Source organism: Microcebus murinus, chromosome 12 (assembly GCF_040939455.1).
Source record: "Microcebus murinus isolate Inina chromosome 12, M.murinus_Inina_mat1.0, whole genome shotgun sequence".
NCBI classification, from domain to species: domain Eukaryota; kingdom Metazoa; phylum Chordata; class Mammalia; order Primates; family Cheirogaleidae; genus Microcebus; species Microcebus murinus.
The window spans coordinates 32,856,545-32,882,876 of NC_134115.1; the positions used below are offsets into that span (position 1 = coordinate 32,856,545).

A 26,332-nucleotide genomic window follows, 5' to 3' on the forward strand; every position below is an offset into this window, starting at 1 on the left:
AATCAATTATATTTATCTTCCTCAGAGTTTGAGAAGTTGCGACACACGCTTAAGTTCTAAGCAATACAATTTCTAGACTTGCTACTTTATTATTTCACAACCTCACATATGCAGTTGTGACTAAACTTCCTGTGGAGGGGAGTATGTTTATTGTCTTTAAAAATCTCCCTATACAAACATAACCTTTAAAGATTTAACACTATAAATCCCCAGCAATGAGATCAGTTGTGGCTACAACCCATAAGCCTCTTCCCGGAAGGTACCAGAAGGTACCATTGCACAAGCACTGCGAGTAAACAGCCAACAGAGGAAGCAGTTAGTTACACTTGTACCTGCCACCTCACTGCCATTTAAATATCAATGCTCTGAGACGTCTATAGTTTGAAAGATGCTTTGGCTCTTTGGTAGGACAAGCCATGTACAATGTGTTTTGTTCTTGGAGGCCTGTTGGTGGCTGGAAACCCTTTGTTTCCTGGTGCAGTCAATTTGAACTGGGCTGACAGGCTTACAGCTCCATACTGAGGTAGGAAAATGCCACCATTGTCTGGGAGCTGACTGGCCTGCTTTTTCGGGGCCTACAGACGGGGCACGCTTTAAATCATGAGAAAGACAGCTTAGGAACCACGGGAGCCGTGACCAACGGGGAAGGCTCCCGCTTCCTGCTGCTGCTGTGCTGATATCAAACGGCCCAGGCTGAGGAGGCAGCTTCATGGTGTTTTCTTAATGAAATCTAATAACTGGACCATGGATGACAGAAATCTTTGTGCAGGCCACTGGGGACTCCAGAGGGGTGAAAAACAAGAGCTAGCAGAGGAAAGTACAGAAACCTCAGAGAATGGATGAGAAGGGCAGAAAATGCAGCAGAACCCTCAGAAGGAGGCCTCTGAACTCTACCCCTGCTTTCTGAGAGGCGGTATACATGAGTCTGTGAGGTACGCAGTGCTAGTCCCATTTTACCAATCAGAAAACCAGCCCAGAGAGCGTCTGGCAGACCCTACGCTGTGCCTACCCAGTAAACACAGTTAACAGAACCTCAGTTTTGTTAAGCATGGCCATGCACTAAAATGTCCGTCTTCCCCCTCCCTTGCCACGTGACTAAGCTTCTCCACCCTTCCTCTCCGCCTGAAACTGGGGCAAGGTGTGTAGAATGTCAGTCAGCCTTCACACTGGGACCGGGAGGGTGGAAACTACCTGTTAAAGAGGACAAAGCAGGAAGATGAGAGGAGGATTAGACACCATAGACTGCGGAGCTGTTCCTCCTCCCCCCCTCCCCCACTGGTTCCTGTTAGCCGTCCTGTCATTCCAGAAGAGTAAACCCATACTCTGGTGTTGCTGCTCTGACATGATAAATAAATCCTAAAAGGTCTTGTCCTCTGCACAAATGTGTATCACCAACAACAGGATCTTTGGGGAAACTATGATTGGGAGAGGCCACTCAGAATGTATGAAACCTTCTAATTACGGCAGTAACAAAAATATTCGAGGGGGAATTTGGGCAGCCAGGGAGGCTAGTTCAGTGTGGCTGTAGGCTGTTGTGTGGTCATTAAAAATGCACCAAAAAAAATCAACTGGAAATGTTGGCTCTCAGATGCTGAGACAACAGGTGACAGTAGAGTCCAGCACATAGGAAGGAGGTTTATCTGACATTAGCCGGGGGCCATGTGAGGAGGCTGGCTGTCGAGGAGGCTGGCTGTGCACCTCTCTGGGGAGGGAGCCCCTGAGCTTGCGCTTATTTCAAATTTTATTAAGATAGAGCCGAAAGGGCTCCTGCCTGTGAAGCAGGTAGATGGAAGGCTTTTTCAATTCTTCTCTTGCTATTCTAGCTCTCTTTGTCTAGGAAAAAATACAATTCCACGTTACCCTGACATCGTTCCCCTGTTTACCAGCTATATCTGAGTGAAATGAACTCTTTATTTAAGTCACCGCTGTTTGGCTGGTTGTTCTATACATGCCACCCGGTATAATCCCAACAGTTACAGATCAATGTCCCTACCTCTCTCATCCCATTCTCTATACCGCGTTCTACTTGATTCTCCTAAAATACAAGACTGACTTCTGTATTCTGTAGCATCACACAAAATCCTTTATGGACTGGCCTTGCTAGTTCTCTAGTCATCGCCTCCTCTATTCCTTGGTTTGACCTAAGCACTCTGCCACACGCAGAGTCCCTTTGGCTCTTCCCCCTATGCACACACCATGCTGTCATCTGTGCACTCTGCTTCCCCTCTCCCTGGAATGCCCTTCCCCACTTGGCCTGTCCAATGAGTGTTGGAAGCCCAATTCAAGCATCACCTCTAAGAAGTCTTTTCTGACACCTTTCAGTGAATAAATCAGGTGCCTTTTACACCTGCTACTGCATGGATCACACTGCATTGATTAAATGGCATTCGTGTTTGCCTGGCACATAGTGGGTGACCAAGAAACACTTGCTAAACTAAACTTGGCCTCTCCCTGACAGGCCCAGCAGTGGGAAGGTTGTGAAAATACTGTTCTAGGAATTCCCATGGCATGCTAATACCCCAGAGTGAATAGGGCATTTAAAAAGAAATTATCCCTTGGTACCATAACAAAATATACAAATATCAACTCTTGGGCAACTAATCCAGGCAAAATTCTGAAGCTTGCGTGGGCAAGAGAATTGCTCTAATGAGAAAGAAAAGACCAAAGAACAAGCTCACGTGATTGGAAAGAGGGCCTTTATGTTTACATCTAAAATAAAGGACTAAAATATACTCAGAAGTTGCCTTGGAGATGTTACCCAAACAGAGACCCGTAAATGCTGTCAACATTCAAACATTAAAAGAAACAATACTTTATCCCCCTTACTAATGAAGGCGATATGAAAGAATGAGGTAGATGCAGAATCAACAAAACTGAGCTCTGGTCCTGGGTCATTCACTAGACGAGCAAACTTGAAAAAGCGGCGCTATTAATCTTTTCAAAGTATGCCTTTTACAAAATGTCTCTTAATAAAAATGTGCATAGAGTACACACAGTGTCTAGGCTCAGTATCACCTATTGTGGCACAATTAACAAAACTGAATGAACCTCATCATCTTCATCTGTAAGACTAAAGCCTCCCTGAGTTCTAACTTTTAGGGTCTTTAAGTAATGCAACAGCATCTACATGCAGGCATCTAAATTTCCCCATGGAAAAATACAAATACATATTTACTTTGGTGTGCCTTTAACTTAGAAACATGTTGTTGATTAAAGATGTGGCTTGGAAATGTAGACCTCTTGTTAAAGGTGCCTGTGTAGTTTGCCAAGGTAGCGATGCCTAGACATTTTATATTCTTATATATCTCAGCTCCCATCTCTAAAAATACAGTGATGACATTTATCCCTGACCTCTACCTGCTGCAGGGAGTACAGAGGAGATGGGGGTGACAACGCTCATTAAAGTCATGAACTTCTTGAAAGAGAGAACAAACACTGCTGTAGCTATAGCGTTAGCAGCCCTGGCACTGCTTGGGGCTTTAAAAATCGAATTTTATTAGGAGATGAAGTTCCCTGTTACCAGAATGCTGTATAACTCCATCCAACGAAAGCTGAAAGGCACGACCAAGAAATGCAACTCATTAAGGTCTTCTCTCACTCCCAGCTCTGTATCACCCACTTGAAAAACAGTGGATGAATTTTGCCCCAATTCTAAAGAGGAGTTGATGAGAAGTGCATGTGCCTAGGAAGTTGCCGAAAAACATGTTCAGAAAAATGCTTGAAGGAGGGAGTAAGGTTGCATCTGGATTCCTGTCCTCTAATTCCCAGCAGTGGCCCAGTGGCTGACACACGGGCATTTCCTTTGTGCCCTCATCACATTCCCCCCACCCCTTGCCCACCATTTCACGAAAGTCCCATGATCCCCCAATTTGCCAAACTGTACCTTGAATTTATTTTTAGGGCTGATAGCAATTTCTCACTGGCTATGGGAATTTTTAACAATTAAAATATGAAAGTTGAAAGAACCCCAACAACTTCAAGTTGACAACATGTTCATTATTTAACTAAAAAAAAGGGAAATGCAGGAGAAGAGTATTTTGCCAAGTGGTAGGACAAAATGATAGGGTAGATCCCATTTTCTGTATCCTCTTATTTCATTATTCATTTGCTGAATGAGAGAGTATCAATCACTTATTCAGTAAATACTTACTAAATGTCTACCTTGCACCTAGTACTATGCTTGCCCAGAACTACAGACACCATCCCTATTCTCAAAGAGTCTAATAACAACAAAGAAAAGAAGGGAGTAGAAGGAAGAGTATTAAATTAATTAAGTTCCTACTCTGTGCCAGGTGCTTTTCTTGTCAAATCCTCACTACCATTGACGCAAGAGGATCGATAAAACTCTCCCCATTTAACAAATGTGAATTGAGGCTCAATAATTCGCCCACAGTCACCCAGTTCAGAGTAGACTAGTATTTGCATTCAAATTGGTCTCATTCCAAAAACCCTTTTAAAAATGTCTTTAGAAGGCACAAAAAGAGAAGAAATCACCTGTTTTCCTACCACCCTGATACAAAACCATCAATATTTTAGAGAGTTTCCTTCCAATTTTTTTTTCCTACGCATAGGTTAATTTAAAAATTTTTAAGAATGTGTTTCGCAGTTGTAATCGAAGTGTGTTAGACTGCATTTCACTGGGACGATGACACCATCGACTGTGAAATGCTCCACTATTTTATATAGTACCAGAAAGAAAAAAATCACTGCCAATTATATAATGCCACTGACTGTGAGATATGTCCAGATTTCAGCGATGTTAAAATGTGAAGGTAAAAAACGTGTTTCTAAGAATCAATGGCCTCCTCGGCATTACACGCAGCCCACTGCCGTGCTGTGCGGCTCCCTCCTGGCGGGGAAAGGATGGTTCACAGCTCAGAGGGCCGAGTCTCCTCTAGCAGACAAGCTCCTTGTCGGGGCTGGCAGGCCGCGCTCGCTCAGAAGGGAGAGGGCTCCCTTTTTTTGTCTTTCTTATGCATGCCTTGCCGTGTGCATCCTAAGCACTCAAGAAACATTTCTTGGTTGAATAAATACGTAACCAAAGCTTGAGAAGAAATTTACAGACAGAAGAAGGTAAAAATTATCACAGGCCTAAAGAAAAGGTACAAGTCCAAGTTTTGCTGGGAAACGGGGGATCTGTGTGGAACACTGAGCCAGAGAAAGTAGGCCCTGGCTTTTTAACGTCTTTTCTTTCTTACAGCCAACCACTGTTTTTATATTGCCTCCGCTTTGCTGCTCAGGCCTTTGCTCTCATGTTCTTATCCAAGCCCAGCTCCGCAGCACGGCCTGGTTCTGCCATCTTAGGAAATTATTAACACTTACTCCCACTCCAGTTGAATATTGATTTAGGTTCTTTGGCGGGACATCACCTATTGATTTCAAGTACTAACTCATATGGAGAAAATTCAGGAACTAGTAAGAGGCAGATGGAGGAGGGGGATATTTTTCACAAGCTTAAACACTAAGCCTAAATAGACAGCATCTCTTCGGTGTATACAGAAGGTCTGACTGTCCCCAGGAAGTAAAAGGCTATGACAGTTGAGTCTATCTGATTTGGCAATTCAACTTTCTGTGGATGTTCACTAAGATATTATATGCCTGAGTTGGAAAAATGGATTTAAATCAAGAAAATATATTAAGCCAGACTTAGTTCTCCATGCATGTTCCCCGTTTAACACAAGATCTGCACATTTTGAAAACCATTGTGACTTCTCTTGCTTTCTCCCTCCTCTTTTCTTCCTCCATTGACCCAAAGAGAGTCTGTGTGTCTTTACATGTGAAGGACTCTGTGAAGTTCCCCATGAAACATGACGATGGGTCAGAAAATTCTAACCTCAGAAAGAAGCTTATGCATTAATAGCCAAGGTACTTTTTCCTCATGCATAAGTAAATCACAAGGTAGAGTGAGCGCAGGTACTATCAGAGAGACACAGGTGATATGTAATCTAAGCTTAGAGCTAGGAGCAATTATGTCACCTGGGGGGGGGGGTCAGGAAAGGCTTCAGGGAGGTGGTGTCATTCCTTCTGGGCCTTGAAGGATGGAGACGATATGGGCGTATGGGAATGAGGGCAAAGAACTATGGGCGCAGGACTCCCGTTGTTTCTTTTTACATGGGCCATTTATTGTTTAGGAACAAAACGCTGTTGCTAGAGCACCAGTCAATGAATGGATCATTGCCTGGAGCAGACCAGTCCGGGGTGTCATAAGTCATACCACCATCTTAGGGCCAACGCCAGGGAAATACTATACGACTTCATGCTTATTAAGTGTGAAATTTTAGAGGAAAGTAATAAAAGCCTAAGTCTGGTGCACAACAGAACATTGACAACTGGTAACTAAGAGACTTGATTAAAAGCAACAGCACAACGTCGGTTCTCAAAACTCAAAGGGCTGCCAGCTCCGCGCTTACCGTGGACGTGGATGCCGTTTGGTTGAAAAGAAGAGTTTGTTTCCGGGTGGTAGGACTTCAGGTGAGGCTGCTGCGTGTGGGGAGGCTGTGTCCTCTGCAGTATGGAAGAAGGAGCTGGCACTCTGCGGGGGCTGATGTGGTGAGGAGATGGAGCAGGAGGTGCAAACCTGAGAAAATAATCACGAAAGGAAACATAAGGAAACGTCGTAAAACAGCAGGAACCAAGACAAACTCTCCAAAGCCAAATTCTAACTTACCCATTCTGGCTGTCCAAGAGTGTGACAACCAGCCCCTTTAAAAAAAAAAAAACAAAAAACATCCAGGACTTTTCTCCCTCCTTATGAACCACTGAATTCTCAAATAAGAATCCGAGGGAATAAAAGAGGCCAACAAAGGGAAAACCTAGTCATAGTTTGGATTTGTCAAGAATTCTTAAACTGCATTACCAATACACAGGGCTTGGTGAAATTCAAAGCACATCTTCTGCCAAGCCCTTTTTCTGCTAATTTTTAAAATCTATTTGCATTTTAGGGGAAATTTGATCCGTATGTCTCTGAATCATTTACACTTAGCTCATAAACATTTTGTTTTGTAAGACATATCTGAGGTCCAAGAAGTGTTGTTATAAGTCTTTATTATGAGCCTCTCGAATCCTATTCTCTTTAAGCAACACATTTTCTTTTGCCAAGAATAAATTAACTTAAACCTCAAAGGTCAAGTGTGGTTTGAAGCCCAGAACCCAAGAGATCTGTGTGGGTTCTGTGCTTGGCAAAGAACATTCCTGAGGGTGTAACAGGAGTACCATGTAGGACGTCTTTTGTAGTCACATGTGCCAATCACAATAAGACCATTGGTAGTTTCTGAGGGTGGACATAGTGGTGTTTAAATAACAGGACACTGTCAAGTAACCTGTTATATAAAATAGATGATTGTACACTGATCTTCCAATTGTAAGGGATCTGACTTGGTAGGCTTAAAAGGATAGGATCTGACTTAAAATTGGCAGGATCTGACTTAGTAGGCTTAAAAGGACAATTTATGCTATCATTGAAGGGAAGGTGTACTTGTGAGAACAATGTTAAAAGTTTGGCAATGTCCGTAGATGATCAAAAGGATCCTCGATTTGCCACTTTAGTAGAGGATAGGAACAAATATAGCAGGGAAAGGGGCAGGGAGTCTGTCAACACAGTGAAATGAAGCAGCAAAATAACTTTGGGGAAAATTACAGTAGCAATGAATTGTTTAGTTTCCCCAAAAGACCCATTAAGCTGAAAAGTTTTTTTGTTTGTTTTTTAATTGTTTTTTTTTTTTTCTTTTCTTTTTTTGAGACAGAGTCTCACTCTGTTGCCCTGGCTAGAGTGCCGTGGCATCAGCCTAGCTCACAGCAACCTCAAACTCCTGGGTTCAAGCGATCCTTCTGCCTCAGCCTTCTGAGTAGCTGGGACTACAGGCATGTGCTACCATGCCCAGCTAATTTTATCTATGTATTTTTAGTTGGCCAATTAATTTCTTTCTATTTTTAGTAGAGACAGAGTCTCACTCTTGCTCAGGCTGGTTTCAAACTCCTGACCTATATCGATCCACCCACCTTGACCTCCCAGACTGGTAGGATTACAGGTGTGAGCCACCACACCCGGCCAAGCTGAAAAGTTTTAATCGGCTGTTTCTTATACTGCGGTTTTAATCGGCTGTTTCTTATTCTGTGAAGAAAGGCTTTGTTTTGCACTAACATGTATAGGTCATTCTACAATCTGCTTACATTGTGTATTTCACAGGAATAAATAACTTCACTTTGCTGGGCTTTGGTGTAGGGCCATAGATGATAAAAAGGGGAGCTGAACTATAAAGTAATTGGAAATGTTCTGAACTAGAATATTTAATAAGGCAGAGCTTCTATTGATACATTTGCATTGCAGCAGTAAGAAAGCATGGGACAAAAATCTCACGTCTTTGGCTTTTTGCTTGTGAGGTGTGGTGAGGCTACATAAGAAGGTGACGTAAGAACCCAGAAGGGAGAATTTAAACTTGTTAGCCTCAAAGAAGTCAGGGGAGCTTAAGCAAACCAGCTGGGTTAGGATGCCTGCTTAATAGATCATTTACATTTTCATTTTGCTGAAAGAGAATAGGAACTCAGTGTCCTGGGCCGGGCAAATATATGTTTTCCAAGTTATCATCTTAATTGGAATTATCCTGAAAAGATGTGCTGAAAGGCCTTGAGAAAAAACACAGCAAATGCATCCTACACTGCCCTGAGGACATCTAGTAAAATTCACATGCCAAGGTTCATCATATGGAGGCCATTTGCTGGAAGGCCATGTCCTTAACATGTCTCACAAGTCACTCTGAAGTCGTGGGAGACATGAGGAATTGTGGGATCACAGATTTCAGGGGTAGAAGGGGTCCATTACCACCTAGTCCCAGAATCCCCTGGTCCCTAAAGATCCCCAGGGACAGAAAGAGGGAGGATGTGTATTGCAAGGCAACCTATGTCACCATTAAAGAACCACTGCTGGTATCTCCATTTTATATCTTGGGCAAAGGAGCAAGATCCTTTAATTGGCTCCCTAATTCTGTTTCATCATTCATTCATGAAGTTCCAAACACTGGCCATACTCTGTTGGCTACCATATATTACTCAGGAAAAATAACAATATTGAGTAAAAAAAAATATATGCTGGGCACATACCAAAGTTTTAGTGCTGCTCTCTCAGAGGCCTGGAGAAATGAAATATCATGCCTTCAACTGAACTTACATTTAGCATTTTGCTAATTCAGACCGGATTTTCCTCTATGTTATTCAAATAAATGAGGTTATATGGTATAAAGTTAATACAATTTCAAAAAATAATGTCACTTAAAGCATTAATAAAAATTTTAAACTATTCTAAGTGAAATAAATATATACCTAAAGTAGGATTTGATTTGGAAAAGAAAGAATTAGTACAAAAATTTTAACTTTTACATGTACAGAATGAAATGTGACAAGATGTGACCATGATTATTTAGACTAGGGACAAAAAAGTAAACAAGAATCCATCGCTCAAAAGCCCAGCATAAGAACTGAGTGTATAAATAAGATCGATTTGCAAACACAGCAGATAAAAATCAATTTTGTTACTGCCCCAAAAACACTATATAGTATTTTATGGAAAAATCTCTCACAATGTCTCTATTAATTTAAATTTAATTTGTATGAAGTTGGTTACTTGTTAACCATCTCATAGTAGAGTAGAAATAGTAAATTAAAATCAGGGACAAGGAGAAAGGAGAGGCATGAAGGTGAAAAAGAGTCCCCCTGTCAGAGGCAAAGCCCCTGGGGGTGTTCAAAAACAATTACTGACAACTCATAGCAAGAGAGATGCCAGAAAAGGGATTTAAAAAGCCAAAAGAACTCAAGAAATGGAGTAGTTTGAGGCCCTTTCATGCAAAAGCAAACAATAAACAAACAGAAAACATGCATACTTAAACAGAAGTTCACCAAGCAAAACATAAACTGTTCTTACTGCTGTTGAAGGTACTCAGAATCTCATTTCTATGTGTCACACTTACTCTCCAACCTTGTTTCTTCAACACACACACAAATCAAAATGAATATGCTCTGAATATTCTGCTCAAAAAAAGTTAGGTGAAATTTAAAATATTTTTAAATCAAAAGAAGGTGAATTACTTTGTGTGGTTTTTTTGACACTAAACTAAAAAATTTCGACACTGAGGATAAATTGTAGTTATTTACCATTTGTACCCTATGGAATATCTCATTCCCTAATTATGTCAGGAAAAGATGACATCACTCTCATTCCTGCTGAGTGACAGCGTGTCCAAGAGCAAGAAGAGAGACCTTCTGAAATCTTTTTAGGTCTAATCCTGTCCCCTAGCTGCTGAACTGCAATGGACATTTCAGAGATTTCATTGGACACAGTTTACTTAGTCTCTTCTTCAGGCTTTTATACTTTTTTGAAACAATAGAGGATTGCTCTGTAAATAGGTAGTAACAGACTGGGGGAAAAAAATCACTGCTTACCAGAAACAGATAGCACAAAAGCAAACCAGAGAACTGAGTCAACCATTTCCACTCATTTGGTGGAGGAGTTTGTATAACCTTAGCATAAGCAATGGTTTGCCAAGAAAAAAAGAAGGGTGAGGAACAGGTTTGAAAATCCCATAAAAAAATTCTCTGGGGGAGGAGGAACGTACAAAAGGTTTCTGCAAATCCGCCTTAGAGGATGTCTGGTTATTTGGGGGTACTTACTTGGCGACACTCCTTCCCTTCTACACCCTCTTTCTCTGCCTTCCTGGCCCCCACCCTCTGTTACTATTGAGCTCCCCCCTTTTGCAGTGAGGCAGGCCAGCAGCACACACAGTTTTGCAGAGCAGTAGGTCCCAATGTAGACACGACTGTTAAGGTTCACATGCAGAAAAGTGGGAATGGCAGAAAGTAGATGGGTAAGGTAGAAGACAGGCCAGAAGTCACACCCCCCTGGGCTCGGATCCTGACTACAACCCTTGCTGGCTGGGTAATCTTGAGCAGATTCTGTAATTTTTCCCAGCATCAATTTCAAGTGTAAAGATAACCTCAACCAGGTGCAGTAGTTCACACCTGTAATCCCAGCACTTTGGGAGGCCTGAGAGAGGATTGCTTGAGCCCAGGAGTTTGAGATTGGCCTGGGCAATATAGCGAGACCCAGTCTCTACAAAAAAATACAAAACTTAGCCATGTGCAGTGGCACCTACTATAGTCCCAGCTACTTGGGAGGCTGAGGCAGGTAGATCGCTAGAGCCCAAGAGTTCAAGGATGTAGTGCGCTATGATCTTGCCACTGCACTCCAGCCTGGGTGACAGAGTGAGATCTTGTCTCAACTAGCTAACTAAACAAACAAATAAATAAAATCCCAACTCTTACTGAGGATTGTGAAGTCTGAGATAACATTTATTTATTCATTCAAGAGATATTTATTGAGCACTAACTAAGTATGGGGGGCACTGTTCTAAGCACTAGGGATAGGGCCACAAAGGACATACCTCTGTCTTTGTGGACTTATTAGTGAGGAGAGGCAGGAGTGAAAAAATTTAAGTAAGCAAACTATGTATTGGGCTAGAAGAAATGAGTGCTATGCAGAAATATAAAGCATAAGAGGTAAAGGGTGGGGTGCAATACAAACAATTTTAAATTGGGAAGTCAGGGATATCAAAGTACTTAAGATAATAAGTGTCTGATGGCTCCTGTGTGATCAATACACGTTTATGCAATGACTGGCCTAAACAGAATGTACATTTAAGGCATCCCTGACATTAACATGGACCCCAGGGGTTGAGAGCTCTATAAGACTGTGGTTCCAGCACTGTATTACAGCACTGGTAGAATTCTTAAAAAATTCTCAGGGCTCTTTCCCCTATATTCAGATACGGCAATAAGGCTCAAAGAAAGTGAAGCATTTACTCATCTGGCTAATTTTCGAATTCTAGGAGCAGTTAGTCTTGGTCTTCTCTAAGGGTCTCATTTCTTGGTATGGGGTTTCCCAGTGGAATATTTCAAGTTCACCATTTCATACAATCGTACAATGTTCTACCTGGAAGGGGCACTGGAGTACCACCTATTTGGATGACGATAAAAAAGGTCCAGAGAGCTGAGATGATTTTCCCAGAGTCAGAAAGCTAGTTCTCCAGGTACCACTGTATCCAGGAAGTGAAGAAAGCCCTCTCTAGTGGAAATTCAGATGCAGGGCAAGCTAGAGGGGTAAGGTGAAGGAGGCGTGAAAGAGGACTCCCTAGGACATCTGAGATTTTCATCTTTATCAGGGCTGCTGGAAGGGCTATCAGCAACTTGCTACCTTTAAAAAATCTGGCAACGCAAGTGCTGTTCAATTTGCTTTGGTGAACTTGCTCAATCCTGAACCGGAGTTCCTCACGTGCAAGCTGGTGCATACCATTACTCTTTCCGTCGCTTGTCTATACGTCCGGAGTATTTCTGTATCAACCTATAAATTTATTTCTTTAACAAAATTTGCTAATAAGAATGTATTGCAAGTCAAGCATGTGTCATAAATATTTCCTACTTTTCTTCATGTATGCGATATTTGCAAGCAGTTCTAGCCAACAATGCGGGATTGTGTGTTTTAGCACTGCTTTTGGGGGTTAACACTTTGCAAAGAAGGAATTTATGTGTTTACATGATCAACTAGATTAAATGTTGGTATGTGTTTTGGATAGTCCCCCCCCCTTCTCTCTTCCACAGCGCCATAGACCTCCTGAAGAAGGAAGGATGCATTAGAACAGCTTGTTTCATTGTATTCACACAAAAAAATATTATTGATTTGCTGCCAGGGAGTAGAAATAATGGATACAAACTAGTCTGCGATGGATTTGGGGAGGTATTTTTTTATTTCCCCAAAGAATTGCGGGGTATCATCTGCGGTGGTTTTAAAATTCATCTGTGAAAACTAATCAATGAAAAATGGCTTTAGCAGTTGGCCCACTGCAGAGGGGGAAAAAAGGAATCCTTTTCAAAACCTGAAAAGAAAAGCACAGTTTTAAGGATTTCACATCTGATTTAACATCGAAAAAAACCCCCCAATGATAATACCCCACTTTGTATAGCCAGCCAGCGCTCCATTTTAGCAGACTTTAGCAGTCTTTATAACGATTTATGAATCACTTCATGAATTCCTGGCTGACTCATCTGGGTGACTATAGTATCTACTTATACTTCCCTTCTGTCTCACAAAAGAGACACTTGGACTCAGTTCAATCCAGATTTGTCCCCAAATGAATCACAGCACGTTACTGGGGGAACTGCAAATTGAATTCGGCTTCCGAGACAATCAAGACCAGCTTTCAGTAATGAAGAAACGGCCGCTGGGCAGTGTGGGTAATTGCAATGCTGTCCATCTGGGCAGGACCAAAGCAGGCCCAGAGCTGTATGTCCGTCTGAGAACTCTGTCCCGAAAGAGTCAAAGAGTGGAATCTGTGCCTTAGAAGGGCTTAGTGTTTCTGTCTCCTTGCAAAAGGTTGGGTCCATATTAACTGCAAATAATTCATCACGTTGGACAAGACCAAGACTCAAAAATGACTGCCTGAGCCTCCACTGAGCACGACCAAATGAGGGCTGGGAAGTTGGCTGTAGGAGAAATGATCACCAAGGCTTTTTAATGGAGACTCTCATGTATATATATCAGAATGAGTAAGCGTTTGTGGGAAATAGGAAGCACAGAGTGTTCTAGAGGAAAGTTTCTCCACTTGGGTATAGGGAGCAAGTTGTAAGTCAAGAAAACAAAGTAATCAATGCCCAAGACAGAGAAGTGTACTTTTTTTTCCTGGTAAATGCTGAAATAGGGCCCAGGACATTGCAATATTTCTCCCCTGTGGAAATGAAACAGGAGGAGGGGGGAACATCCAGGGTATGTCAGAGAAATGAATTATGCAGGACCAAGAACAGGAGTTTTCTGGAATAACTTGCCTGCAGAATTGGCTGTGACTCAGTTGTTTGTCTATTTCAGAATCTGACATGATGGGGAGAGAGAGAGAAGAAAAGTCTGATTCTGCCAAATCCTCTTTTTAAAAAAGCACCAACCAGAAGAAAACATATCCAGAGTGGTCTCGGACATTTGATGTAAAAAAAAAAAAAAAAAATCTGCTATGAAAAAAAAATCTGCAATGATATCACCCCTTGGGCTGCTCACAGTAGGTCAGAGCGAGGGGATTAACTCATGGTCCTGCAGCAAAGGGAACGATCTTTCTCTTATTCAGCATGGTGTCAGACATAGTGTTCAATCTGCTTTGCAATAATAGAATGCATTAGATGAAAGAAAAACATTCAGAAGTGAATGTAATGAGAATGCCAGATGAGAAATGAGGGAAAAAAAAAGTATTTTCTTTGTCTAAACAAGAGTAAGGGAGGCATAGGCACATCAAAAAATGGATTGTCCCATACCTTTTATCATGGTTTCAAAATGTAAATATGAGTCTCTTGAAGACACCAGAAGAACTCTGAGAACCAAGTTCAAATGCAGTGCTCCTGCCAAGTATGGCCAGGTGGCTCTGGAAGCCACTGCCAAACAAGACTTCAAAAGGCAATATAATCCATACATTTGAAAAGAAACTAGCTCGGCTGTGGTTCCGTCAGTGATAACATGTGCTGTTTATATGTGCATTTTTTTTTTCATCTGCAGGATGTCAGGTTACTATTGTAGTAACCACAAAAGAATTTTCTGCACCTTCTCTGGAAGGTAAGACTGAACACTTGACTACAGAAATGAACTGAAGGAAATAGCATATATTTTAAAACGCACAGTTGGAGAAGGGCTCTTGGCTCTTATAGACAGAACGAGCATAAATCCTCAAATGTTTGCTACTATTTTGTATCTCTAGCACCTTATCCAGCACTATGCAAAAATGACTATTTAACAAATGTTGGTCGTTGCTGTTGAAGAACTAGTCTGTTGAACATACCAAGGTTCTGCACACCGGTTCTGTAAGCTTGGATCCCAACTTGGTGCCAATTCTTGTGCCCAGGTAGATGTTACATTTGCCCAGTTAGGACAAATGTCAAGGTGGGTGTTATATTTGCACAGTTTCTAGTTCTCAAGGGAGAATTTCTATTCCAGAGTATGAGCCCAGTCAGTTAGTCTTTGAAGAAGGACTGTAACAGTGCAAGGGAGGCTTAGCATAACTATTATAGCTCCACCTTTCTGCTGTCCCCCTGCAGTAATATCCTTCAGGCTAAAAGCTTCTGCTTAGCTCCGCACATAGGCTAGAAAAAGGGTTACAATCGTCTGTTCCTTTTCCAAAATTAACTCCCAAGGAGGTAAGGAAGGAATACAAAGAAGTAACAATGCTATATTAAAGGATTTTTAGGAACATCCTGAAATTCGTCCTCCAAAGTTAACTGACCAAGAACAGAGAAGTTTACAAACTCCTTGGGTCTTCGATGACACCCACATGTCTGCAGTCATTGGGTACCTCTTGCAACCTACCTACTCCCCTTAAGATAAAAAGAGCCTAAAGTTCGTACTAACTTAGATGGTTCTTTAGGACATTAGTCCGCCATCTTCTTGCTTTGCTGGCTCTCAGAATAAAAAAGTCACTTTCCTTGTCCCAACAGCTTGTCTCTCAACTTATTGACTTGTCTTGCGGTGAGTGGTGAGAGCTTAAGCTCGGTTACAGGATAATTAAAACAGAAAATCTTTTCTCCTTGGAACTAAACAGAAAAGCTACCACAGACTATTTCTCAGAAAAGGACACAAAAAGACTCATCCCAAGAACTATGCCTGTTGGTTTTGGCTCACCCCAATAATCTCCTGATTATAGATAAATAGTCCTTCACCTGCAAAATGATAGTCTCTTGGCAGCTAAGTCTCCCAACTGCCCCTACTTCGAAGGGGAAAAGATGATGGTGATTTCTAGATCGCGTAGTTAAAACAGTAGGTAAAGGCTTCCCTTTGAACAGCCTGTTCTATGGCAGAGAGGAGAAACTTTGGAATAGGTGGATGTCTTGACTCGGGTTAGAAAGACTTGTGGGCTTTTGCTATGGGAATTCTGGCTCCATGTGACTTGCTGTTTCAGAGATAGCACATTTCAAGAACACACTGACACATCTGAGTACTACCATGGCATACAGTGTGACCTCCACTGTTGCTTCATGCTAATGCACTGAAGTAGAGGTTGCAAGAAGAAGAAGAAGAAGAAGAAGAAGAAAATCCACCTCTATTTCACCCAAGCCTTCCTTGTTATTGTCATGACTCACTTTCCTGACTGCAAATCCAAGGGGACTAAGAAAACATCATCTTGGGCTTAACATGAGGTGGATTTGTTTAGAATGTGGAACAAAATAAAGATGGTTGATTTGGCATTCAGAGGCCAAATGACTTCCCTGGCAATTGAAAAAACAGTTCCTTTTTACAGACATCCTAATAGTTGCTTTTTTGTGTGTGCTTGTAATTAATCTAAAACGAAGAACCTGTGCATTTCAAAATAAAAAAAAATGTGTCAAACAATCTGATAAGAACAAATACAGGAATCAGGAGTGGAGCTGTTTTCTTAGGAGAGTGCCCACTCATACAACACCTCCTGCCTTCCCATGAACTGCCCCAGAGGAGAGTGGAGGTGGAAGAACAACGATCACATACTCAGGGTCACTTTCCCCAGAAATAATAAAGGAATTGTAGCGGTGTTCCTCCCTTCCATCCACATTCATTCATTCCACAAAATTCCTGAGAGTCCCTTATCAGCACTGAGGAGTAAGTAAGGGCTGTGAACAAGGTAGCCATGAACTTGACATAGTCTCTGCTCAGGGAGTTCCCATTGTAGTGGAATATGAGCAGATCAGTAAAGAAAGCATAATTTCAGAGAGTCATATGCTGATGGAGAAAAATAAAGCAGAGTTAGGGAGTAAAATGAAGCTGAAGAAGGAAAGTTTTAGATAAGCGTAGTCAAGAAAGGCCTCTTTCCAAAGGGGTATTATTTCAGCAGACACCAGAAATGAAGGCACAAGTCATGTGAAGTTCTGGGGAAAGTACCTTTCAGATTTCTGGAACAGTAAGCGCAAAGGCCCTTAGGTAAGATTAGTTGGCATTTTCTAGAAACAGTAAGAAGGCCGGTATGCCTGGAGCAGATTAAACAAGGGAACAATGGTAGGGCAATTTGGCTGAGGCCAGATCATCAGAAGGTCAAGTCCCCTACAAAATGGAGTTTGGATTCCAAGTTTGATGGGAGGGGAGGTGTGAGCAGGAAAGAGATGCTGCACTTACACTGCAAAGCGTAGCTTGTGTGGTGGGGAGTGAAGGCCAGGTGTGTGCTGCTGGGGGAGGGTGGAAGATTGTGGGTAGGAAAGACTGGGTGTGGAGAGACCAGTGAGGAGGCTGTTAGGCTTGAGACGGGAGGGGATGGTGGCTAGAACTGGGATGGAGTCCATTAGGCTTGAAATGAATTTTGAAGGTAGCACTAACACACAGATTAATTAAATGTGAGAGTGTTTGAGCAAAGAGAGGAATCAAGGGTAACTCCCGGACTTTTTAGGTTTTTAACAGCAAGTTAGGCCGGGCGCTGTGGCTCACGCCTATAATCCTAGCTCTTGGGAGGCCGAGGCGGGCGGATTGCTCAAGGTCAGGAGTTCAAAACCAGCCTGAGCAAGAGCGAGACCCCGTCTCTACTATAAATAGAAAGAAATTAATTGGCCAACTGATATATATATAAAAAATTAGCTGGGCATGGTGGCGCATGCCTGTAGTCCCAGCTACTCGGGAGGCTGAGGCAGAAGGATCACTCGAGCCCAGGAGTTTGAGGTTGCTGTGAGCTAGGCTGACGCCACGGCACTCATTCTAGCCTGGACAACAAAGTGAGACTCTGTCTCAAAAAAAAAAAAAAAAACAAAAAAAAAAACAGTAAGTTTAAGACAGTCATGTAGATTAAATTATTGATTTTCCTCAAGTATTAAGAAACATACTAGACTCTGAATAGTATGTTCACAAGAGTTTTACAGGCCATATGGACATTTAAATCAGAGATAGATCAGAAAAGTCTAGAAAAGCCAGTTCAGCAATATTTTTGTTGTTGTTGTTGTTTTATTTTATTTTTCTCATGAAGCCACTCATAATCACTAGGCCAATAAGAAGAAAGTAACCAATATCATCGATTTCCTTGTAAGTGTACTCGTGACTCCTGGAGTACATGAGGGGTTGTATTAAGGAGATATCAGTAAGGTGATGATCTCTGTGAAAAGAAAGTCCCTTCCAAAGGCCAATGACCCTACTGATGCGGGCTACAGAGGACGGAGCAGGGCTGTCCTCATTCAGGGACCCTCAACGGTTAAGAAGTGTAAAGCCCGGTGGGCCATTCTGCCCTAGAATGAACATTGAGGAGTATCAGGAACTTTCCACACATTTAAAGGAAGCAAAATAGGAAAAGGCCACCAGCCTTTTCCAATCTAAGACCCAAAGCTCTAATCTCTACTTTCAAGTCTTGGATGTGGGAATTTTCTGCCTCTGTAGTTTTCACAGCATTGACATAAGGAACAACTTTTATCACATTCACTAATTCTCAACTAGGGTGCGTGTATGTGTGTCTCTGTGTGTGTGTGTGTGTTGGGGTAGAGAGTGGATTTTGGATCCCACATCTCTTAATTTCAAATGCCTGTGGAAGTCACCTTTCTAGAAAGAAACTGAGCCCCTCATGGGATGGTAAGTGAGGACAACAGCTTGACTTCAAAATAGAAAGTGCTTTAGACCAGAGAGAAAGAACGATGCTCATGGTCACCTGTCACTGGTGGGCACCACAGTGACAGACTCTACCAGCGGGTGACGGGGACACCAACATGCAGGCTGATGAAAACGGCCATTTGAGGCTTACATTTGTGTTTCCGCTATGGCTTTTCTCAATCATTCCAATGATCAAGACTGAAAAACTTTATTTATTGCCTGAGTTTATTTACTGCCTTCTAAGCTAGGTATGTTTCTATACTCATGTGACAGGGTCTGTGACACACATTAAGGAGCCTTCAGAGTGGTGATGCAACTGTGGGATGACACACAGCCATGTGGGTAACTCTTAGTCATATCCAAGTCCTTTCTGGTAGCACAGAGACAAGTGAGGTCAAGTTATTGCTGATATTAGAACTCTAATTTCTAGATGTTTGTCACTCCATATCTAACACAGAGGTAATTTTTATTTTTGGCACTCAGTGACTCTTCAAAGCCTTGGTAGGTCACAACTATAACACACAAGCTTGGAATTGCAAGGGAAAAAAGTGTCCTTACCAACTGTATGAACAAGCAAAACTGCCCTTGTTAGCCAAATATACAAATTCTTGTCTTCCAGAGACAGCCCCAATTCCTTAACGTGGCTAATGAGGTTATTCCTTCATTTACACAGTAAGCTCCATCCTTGCTCTCTTTCCTCTTAGCTTTTGTATTAATATACACACCTTGTTGCACACACCATTGTTGCCTACAGACCTTCAGATTTCAGGGAGATTTTTCTTCCTCTAGTCCTTCCTCCCAATTTTGGGTTATGTGCTCTTTCTGTATGCCTCCTTCATAATGCTCTGAATTATGGGTGCCTATCGACTCGGTTGTCTTGAAAGGACACGACTCTTTCTAAGTCTTATTCAGTGTCCAGCATATTGCCTGGTACACGAATACCAGCTAAGTTAAAGAATTAATGCACAAATAAACTCCTAATGCTTGGATAGATTTTGATAAGCTTTAATACTGGATATGCTGTTCATAATTATTGCATATATGCTAGATTAAGAAGAGAGAGGAAAGATTGTGTGTGTGTGTGTGTGTGTGTGTATAAGGCTGTGAAAAAGCTGAGCAGGTGAAGATACCAATGTCCCTGATTGCTCAGAAAGTCCTGGGAAGGAAAGAAGATTTAAGCATCAGGCCTAGTTTTGAGCTGTTCAGATGCTACCTACACAAAGAAGAGAGAATGGGGAGTATCTAGCCTCCAGTATTGAAGACCACAAGAAAACAATTCAGGGAACCAGCAATGGATGATGGCAAGGGACCCCTCATGTGTTCGTGTGTGTGTGTGTGTGTGCATGAATGTATGTGTTAGAGGAACTATTAACATGTATTGTATGAAAGTATACAGGCTACACAAGATGGTGGAACCTTGAGAATTAGGGTCATTGCCTTTCTGATCAATAAATCAAGGGAACCACTGCTTTGTGGGACCCTCCCAGCTGGACAGTGGGAGTTGACGATGACCTCCTGTTTCCTAGGCACTCCCCTCAGGGGCCTCTTCCCTTGTCAAATCTTCCTCAGCACCTACCGCTGTACTACTCGGTACAAGGCACTCTAGAGGCTATCAGGAAACTTAAGGTTCCTGGCCTACAAAGGCTAATAATCTAGGTAGCACGGTGACATCTGGTAAATGGTCAATGTGTGAGACAGATAGTGAGGACCAAGGGATTCCTCAGGGAGACTTGATCCTGTGAGTTGTGAGAGGCAGAGGCAGCTTCCTGGGTTAAGACTAAGCTGAGCTCCAAAGGCTGGTAGCATTTGATCCAGGATGAAGGGAAGTCTTTAGATGGAGATAAAGCCTGAATTAAGATGCAGAAGAAAGCAAACTAAGTCGGAAGTGACCGAACAGACAGGTTTGACTAGAACTCAAGAACCGTACAGAATTGCAAAGCCATTAAGTCGAAAATAGCTGCTGCCGCTGGCCCCTTGGCATCCAGGCAAGCAACACTACATTCCCAATGACAGAATAGAAAATGATACCTGTGAGAGTCAGTCCCGTTTACTGAAAGGCATAGAAAGACCACACATATATGAAGATGCCTGGAATTCTAGCAATCCACATCTAAATAATACATTATGAGTGAAAAACGGGCTTTTCAATACTCTACAGGGACTCAAGAAAGTGGGTTCCTTATTTGGTAAAGATACTTTGCTTTCTAAAAACAATTATTTCTAACATTTTCTGCTGTGGATTCATGTACTAGATTGCATACTCCCTGAAGAAACTACATTCTTTCTTTCTGTGACATTATGAAATATATATTTGGTCTTCCTCCTTATTCCTGGCATACGATTCCTAAAATCCTTGGTATCTTCAAAGTGATGTGTCTTTTGTATGCTAATGAGCTGGTTAATGGCTGGCAGCCTTTAGGTAGCTTCAGGATGGAGGCTGGTCACCTGGAAACACCCAGGCAGGATAAGAGGATTGGGACTTTCAGTCCTACCCCCCAACCTCCTAGAGGAGAGGGGCTGAAGATTAAGTTGGTCACCAGTGGCCAATGATGTGATCAATCATGTGTATTTAATGAAGTCTCCATAGAAACCCAAAAGGACTGGGTTCAGAGAGATTCCAAATAGTAGAACACATGGAGGTTCCTGGAGGGTGGTGAGTCGAGAGAGGGCATAGAAGTTCCACGCCCCTTCTCACATGCCTTGCCACATGCCTGTTCATCTCTTCATCTCTCTCCTTTGTAATATGCTTTATAATAAACCAGTAAGTAGAGGTAAGTGTTTCCCTGAGTTCTGTGAGTTGTTCTAGCAAATTAATCAAACCCAAGAAGGGGGCTGTGGGAATCCTAATTTGTAGCCAGTTGGTTAGGTGTACAGGCAAAATAACCTGGGCTTGCAATTAGCATTGGAAGTGGGGGACAGTCTTGGAGACTGAGCCCTAAACCTGGGTGATATGACACTATTTTCAAGTAGATAATGCCAGAATAGACTTGAATTAGAGGACACCCAGTGTCCACTGCAGAATGGACTTTTTGCTTGATGGGTGGGGGGGAAAAAACCCAGCTCTCTGGTCATAGAAGTGTTCTGTTGATTGTTGGTAAAAGAATAGTCATGCTTTCTTTTTAGTCTTTTCTGGCTCAGAAGTGGGGTTTATAGGAAGCCCTTTTATAAGTGTCTTCACTGTGGTCAATCCACAAGTCTCCTTAAGCCCTGTCCCTCATATGACAGGAGCACACCACGTTTAGAATGAAGAGAGGCAGCTGACATTCTTCTGCACAAGATGTGCAACACTAATCCAGCAGGTCTACTCTTGGGACTGTAAGATTCCTCCATTTCAAAAAGGAACTCCCATCAATATTTTTGTTTTCTCTGGTCTAACAGGCGTACTATGAAATCCAGTGAACTAACATTTCCAAAGACACGGAGTTCCTCTCATGGGAAGCCACTGTCATAAACACAAAGTGCCACTGGCTCGTTCAACATGACATAGTATAACAGCACTTCCCATAATAAGTTTTAAATCAACATTAGGTGATGTGGCGTGGTACTGCTTAAATCACTGAACTGATGTGTCATTCAGATAATATTTCAAAATAAAAATGGAACCTTGTCAAACCGAGGGAACTTGCATGTATTTTATTTTATGATGTTAGGATCAAAGGACCTGATGCTAACTGGCTGGATGTGGTGGACTTTTCCTGACTTCTGACAGTGACTCAGCCCATTTTTTTTTTTTTTAAACAAGTTAAAGCTAAGTAAATGATGAATCAATGCCCACAACGCAGGAAAAGACGCCAGTTTCCCACTAAAAATCGCAAAGTGTGATAAACCTATTTCCGTTAAGAAAACTGCTGGAGTTTTTACTGGGGGATTTCCCAGGCAAACAGAGGCAGAGATATATAAACCAAAAGCGGAAGGTAAGCACATTTCCTCTGAGTGTTTTTATGCCGGACACTAATGCAAACCCAGTGAATGACTCGGGGCCGTTTCGTGTCACCCCCCTCTCCAGACCCGCTGGGGAGAGAGCACCTACCACACTCGCACTCGCCCACCGCAGGCGGGCGGCGAGGGACGGAGCACACATCCTGTGGGCAGAGGCAAAACCACAACGGTGCAAATGTCCAGTTCATCCACCGGCCCATGTAAAGCACCGTCTCCTTCCTCTCCATTTCCCCCTCCACCATTACTTACACTATCAACCGCTGTGATCATTTAACAACATCCTCTGGCTTCTCAATGGAATCACGCAGCTAGGCCAAGGTTGCCTGTCTTTCTGTTAGTATCCACAGCTGCTGGAAGCACTCCTCGTGCCACATAAACTTGCTAGGGACTTTACCTGCCTTGGGTCTTGGAATCCTAATTCCTCATGAGGTACACGCTAAGGCTCAAAAAAAAAAAACAAAAAAACCATATCACCTATGTGGTGTTCCTGCCAAAAACGTTTACAATGAATCTGTTTAGGGGAAAACGATTCGACAAATCCAAATCATGGAACACTGTCTAAAATAAATGTCCCAAGTTCTCCCAAAACTGTTAATATCCTGAAAGACAAAAATCATCACCATCATCATCATCATCATCACCATCATCATCATCATCAAAAGCTGGGAAACTTCAATAGATTCAAGCAGACAAAAAAGAAATGAAAATTAAATGCACTGTGTGATTCTTATTAGGTTCTTGGATCATAAAAAGGAAACAAAAGAAAGAAAAAAATTCCAGCTAAATGGCATTATTCAGAAAATTGGGGAAATTTGAATGTTGATCGACTCTTAGATAATAGTACTATCTTACTGTTAAATTTCCTGAGTGGGATTATGACATTGGGTTTATGTAAGAGACCATCCTTCTTAGATCTCTACTGAAGTAAATAGGGATAAAGTTCAATGATGTCTGCAGCCATCTCTCAAATGGTTCAGAAACAAAAGGCAGCAAGCAAGCTGGCAAACAAAGAATCTCCCAAGTCAGAGACAGAGAGAGAAAGAGAAAGAGAAAGAGAGAGAGAGAGAGAGAGAGAGAGAGAGAGAGAGAGAGAGAGAGAGAGAGAGAGCGCGCGAGCATGCAGGCAAAATACCGACAATGGGTGAATACAGGTGCAGGGTGTATGGGTATTCACTGTACTATTCTAGAAATTTATTATATGTTCACAAACTTTCAAAAGAGAGAATTAAAAAATTATGAAATAACATGTTAAAAAACAAACAAACAAACCTCAAGCAGCAGGATTAGCTAAGGAACTTGCCGACAGCCGAAAAGTTAGCAACTGTCAGAACTGGGATGCAAACATCAGGTGTCTGAGTTGTGGCAGTTATTTTTAACTCCAATAATGTTTAAGTTATTTGTATACATGTATTCCTTTAAAGGCTGTGTACAAAAAAGAAACACAATGATTGCTCTTCTCTTACATTCCTGTTCAGGATTGTCGGGACTACTGACAAGGAGAGGCAGTGAAGAAGGCAGGTTCCCGTTGGGCGTTTCTGAGCTTGGCCACCTTTTGCGGTATGAGTCTCAGCTAGGCAGGGTGAAATGAGATGATGAAAAGCCCACAGCTAATATTACTTAAAACTCAGCTGAAAACTATATAAAACGCTAAGAAACTGATCATCTCAACATTCAGGAATGTATCAGGTAACTGGCAGGATAGATTTCCCGTCTCCAGTGTCTGTGAACTTAATGGATGGTTACTATTTGCACGGCTTTGCTGACAGATCCTATGGGAGGAGGCTAATGATTTGTTTATACTTTATTGTACATAGAACTGTTAAAACAAGTCTGGTATCTTCTGATTCATATTTCTAATTGCCTGGACATAGCTACATGGATCTTTTATAACTACCTAAAACTCAAACTCCTAAGGTCAATTTATCATTCCTTCTTCCTCCACCCTTCCCCGCCACTCAATACCTTTTTACCTGCACACGACCACACTCTGCATTTGCAATTTCTGTGAATGACACAAGTTTCCACCTGGGTGTGTAGGCATGAAACTCAGGAATGAATTTCAACCCTTTCTCTTTACTTCACATATATACTAATAATTTGGTGACTCTGCCTCCTAAATAATAGCTCTTGAATAAAAATTCCCCATCTTACTGGGTTGCCCTACTTCAAGTAATCGTATTGCTCACAAGGACTCCTCCAACAGCCTCCTCCTGGTTTCCTCTTACTCCAGGTTCAATTACTCTATCATCTCGTCACCTAAATTCTTTCTCTATAATGTCAATCTGATTGTGTCTCTCTCCTAATAAACAGCCCATAATGGCTCTTCATTTCTAGTGAGGATAAGGGCAAATGCCTTAAACTTATGGTTCCACATAAGCCAGCCTGCTAGTAGTATCTGACTTTATCAGCCACGTGGCCCCTGGATGCTGCCTTCCTGACCCAGTGAGGCCTCCCTTGATGTCTGACCTCTCCCTTCTCACAGCAACATCCTTCTCCACCTAGAAAGGCCCTAGTCTTTTTTCAATGCCTGTATCCCTGTGTCTTTCTTTCTCTTCCTCCCTGAGGCAGAGACAGGGACATCCTCTTTAGGATCCTGTGGCATCTCCGTTATATCATTTATTCAAATAGCCTCATTTTACTTTGTTTATCTGTCTATCTTTACCTATAAGGGCAGGAACATGTTTCAATCATCTTTCCATCCCCAGCACGGGACACAACATCCAACATATAGCAGGTACTCAAGAGATGTTCATTACACAAAATAATATTAATAAATAGGGAGGGAAGCATAAACCGTAAAATATTTGGCTTATCAGACTTAAAAATACTAACATATTAACCACTTCACAGACCAGGCCAGAAATGATGGAACCACAGATTGCTGGTAAAATCCAAATTTAAAACTTTTATTCCTGCTGCCTATTATTCAACCCAATATTTTATTCACCAAATGCTTACTACTCCACAATTGCATAGAGGTCTCCACGAGAACTTTTTTCCCCTGTGGATGATTGGGAGTAACCCCCAGCTAGCCCAATTCAAGCCAGGTGACAAGTGGAGAGAGGAGGTGACAAGAGGTGTGGGCATGCTCTCCACATGGCTGGAGGAGGCCTGGGCAGTTCTGAGACAGGGACTGAAGTGTCCAACCTCCTTCCGGAGCTACCTGCACTGATGCCATGGAGCAGGAGAAGTTCACTTAAAGCCTGCTCCCAGAAAGGGGTTTGTGGTCCACAACAGCACACCTGATATTAGGAAGCCGAGTATGAGAAAGGCCCCTCAAAGGCCTCTGGAGCCAACAGAGAAGCCAGAAGTAAAAACATCATGAAGTTCATAGTCGTTTAAAATTTTTCCCCATACAAAATCGTATGAGGGTGACGTCAATATATTCAGCGTACAGCCCCTTTCTGGTCTACTCTATAAAATCCTGTGCCCTTTTATACTCTGATCTATGTGACAGGGGCACCGGCTTACATGTGCAAAGTGTTTCAACCTGCACATACATTACCTTTAAATTGAGTCCCTGTAACAAACTGAGAAAAGGTGGGAAAGACCAGAGAAATTCTGATGCCTTTTGCCAGCACCCGGCAACTTCAGCTGGCGATTGCCAGTATCATTTCATTTGTTTTCCGTGGCAAAATAAGACAGATAATGAGGTATTTGGTCCACGTGCTTTGTGTGTATGTACTTTGAAAATGTCACCTTTGGGTAACTCAACCCACCAATGGATTATTAATAAAATTCAGCAACTGTCAAAGCGCTTCTCCGCGGAGGGAGGCTTGGCGGCGACACCTATTA

General features: G+C 42.2%; 1 protein-coding gene across 1 annotated transcript in view; it reads right to left on the reverse strand.

Moving 5' to 3' along the window:
- The window catches only part of GLIS3 (GLIS family zinc finger 3), a 438,302-nt gene that overhangs the window by 22,063 nt on the left and 389,907 nt on the right, over positions 1-26,332 (reverse strand). Inside the window, exon 9 of the mRNA XM_012737636.3 lies at positions 6,411-6,577. Within this exon, the coding sequence (XP_012593090.1) occupies positions 6,411-6,577 (167 nt within the window). The remainder of the gene's footprint in view (positions 1-6,410; positions 6,578-26,332) is intronic.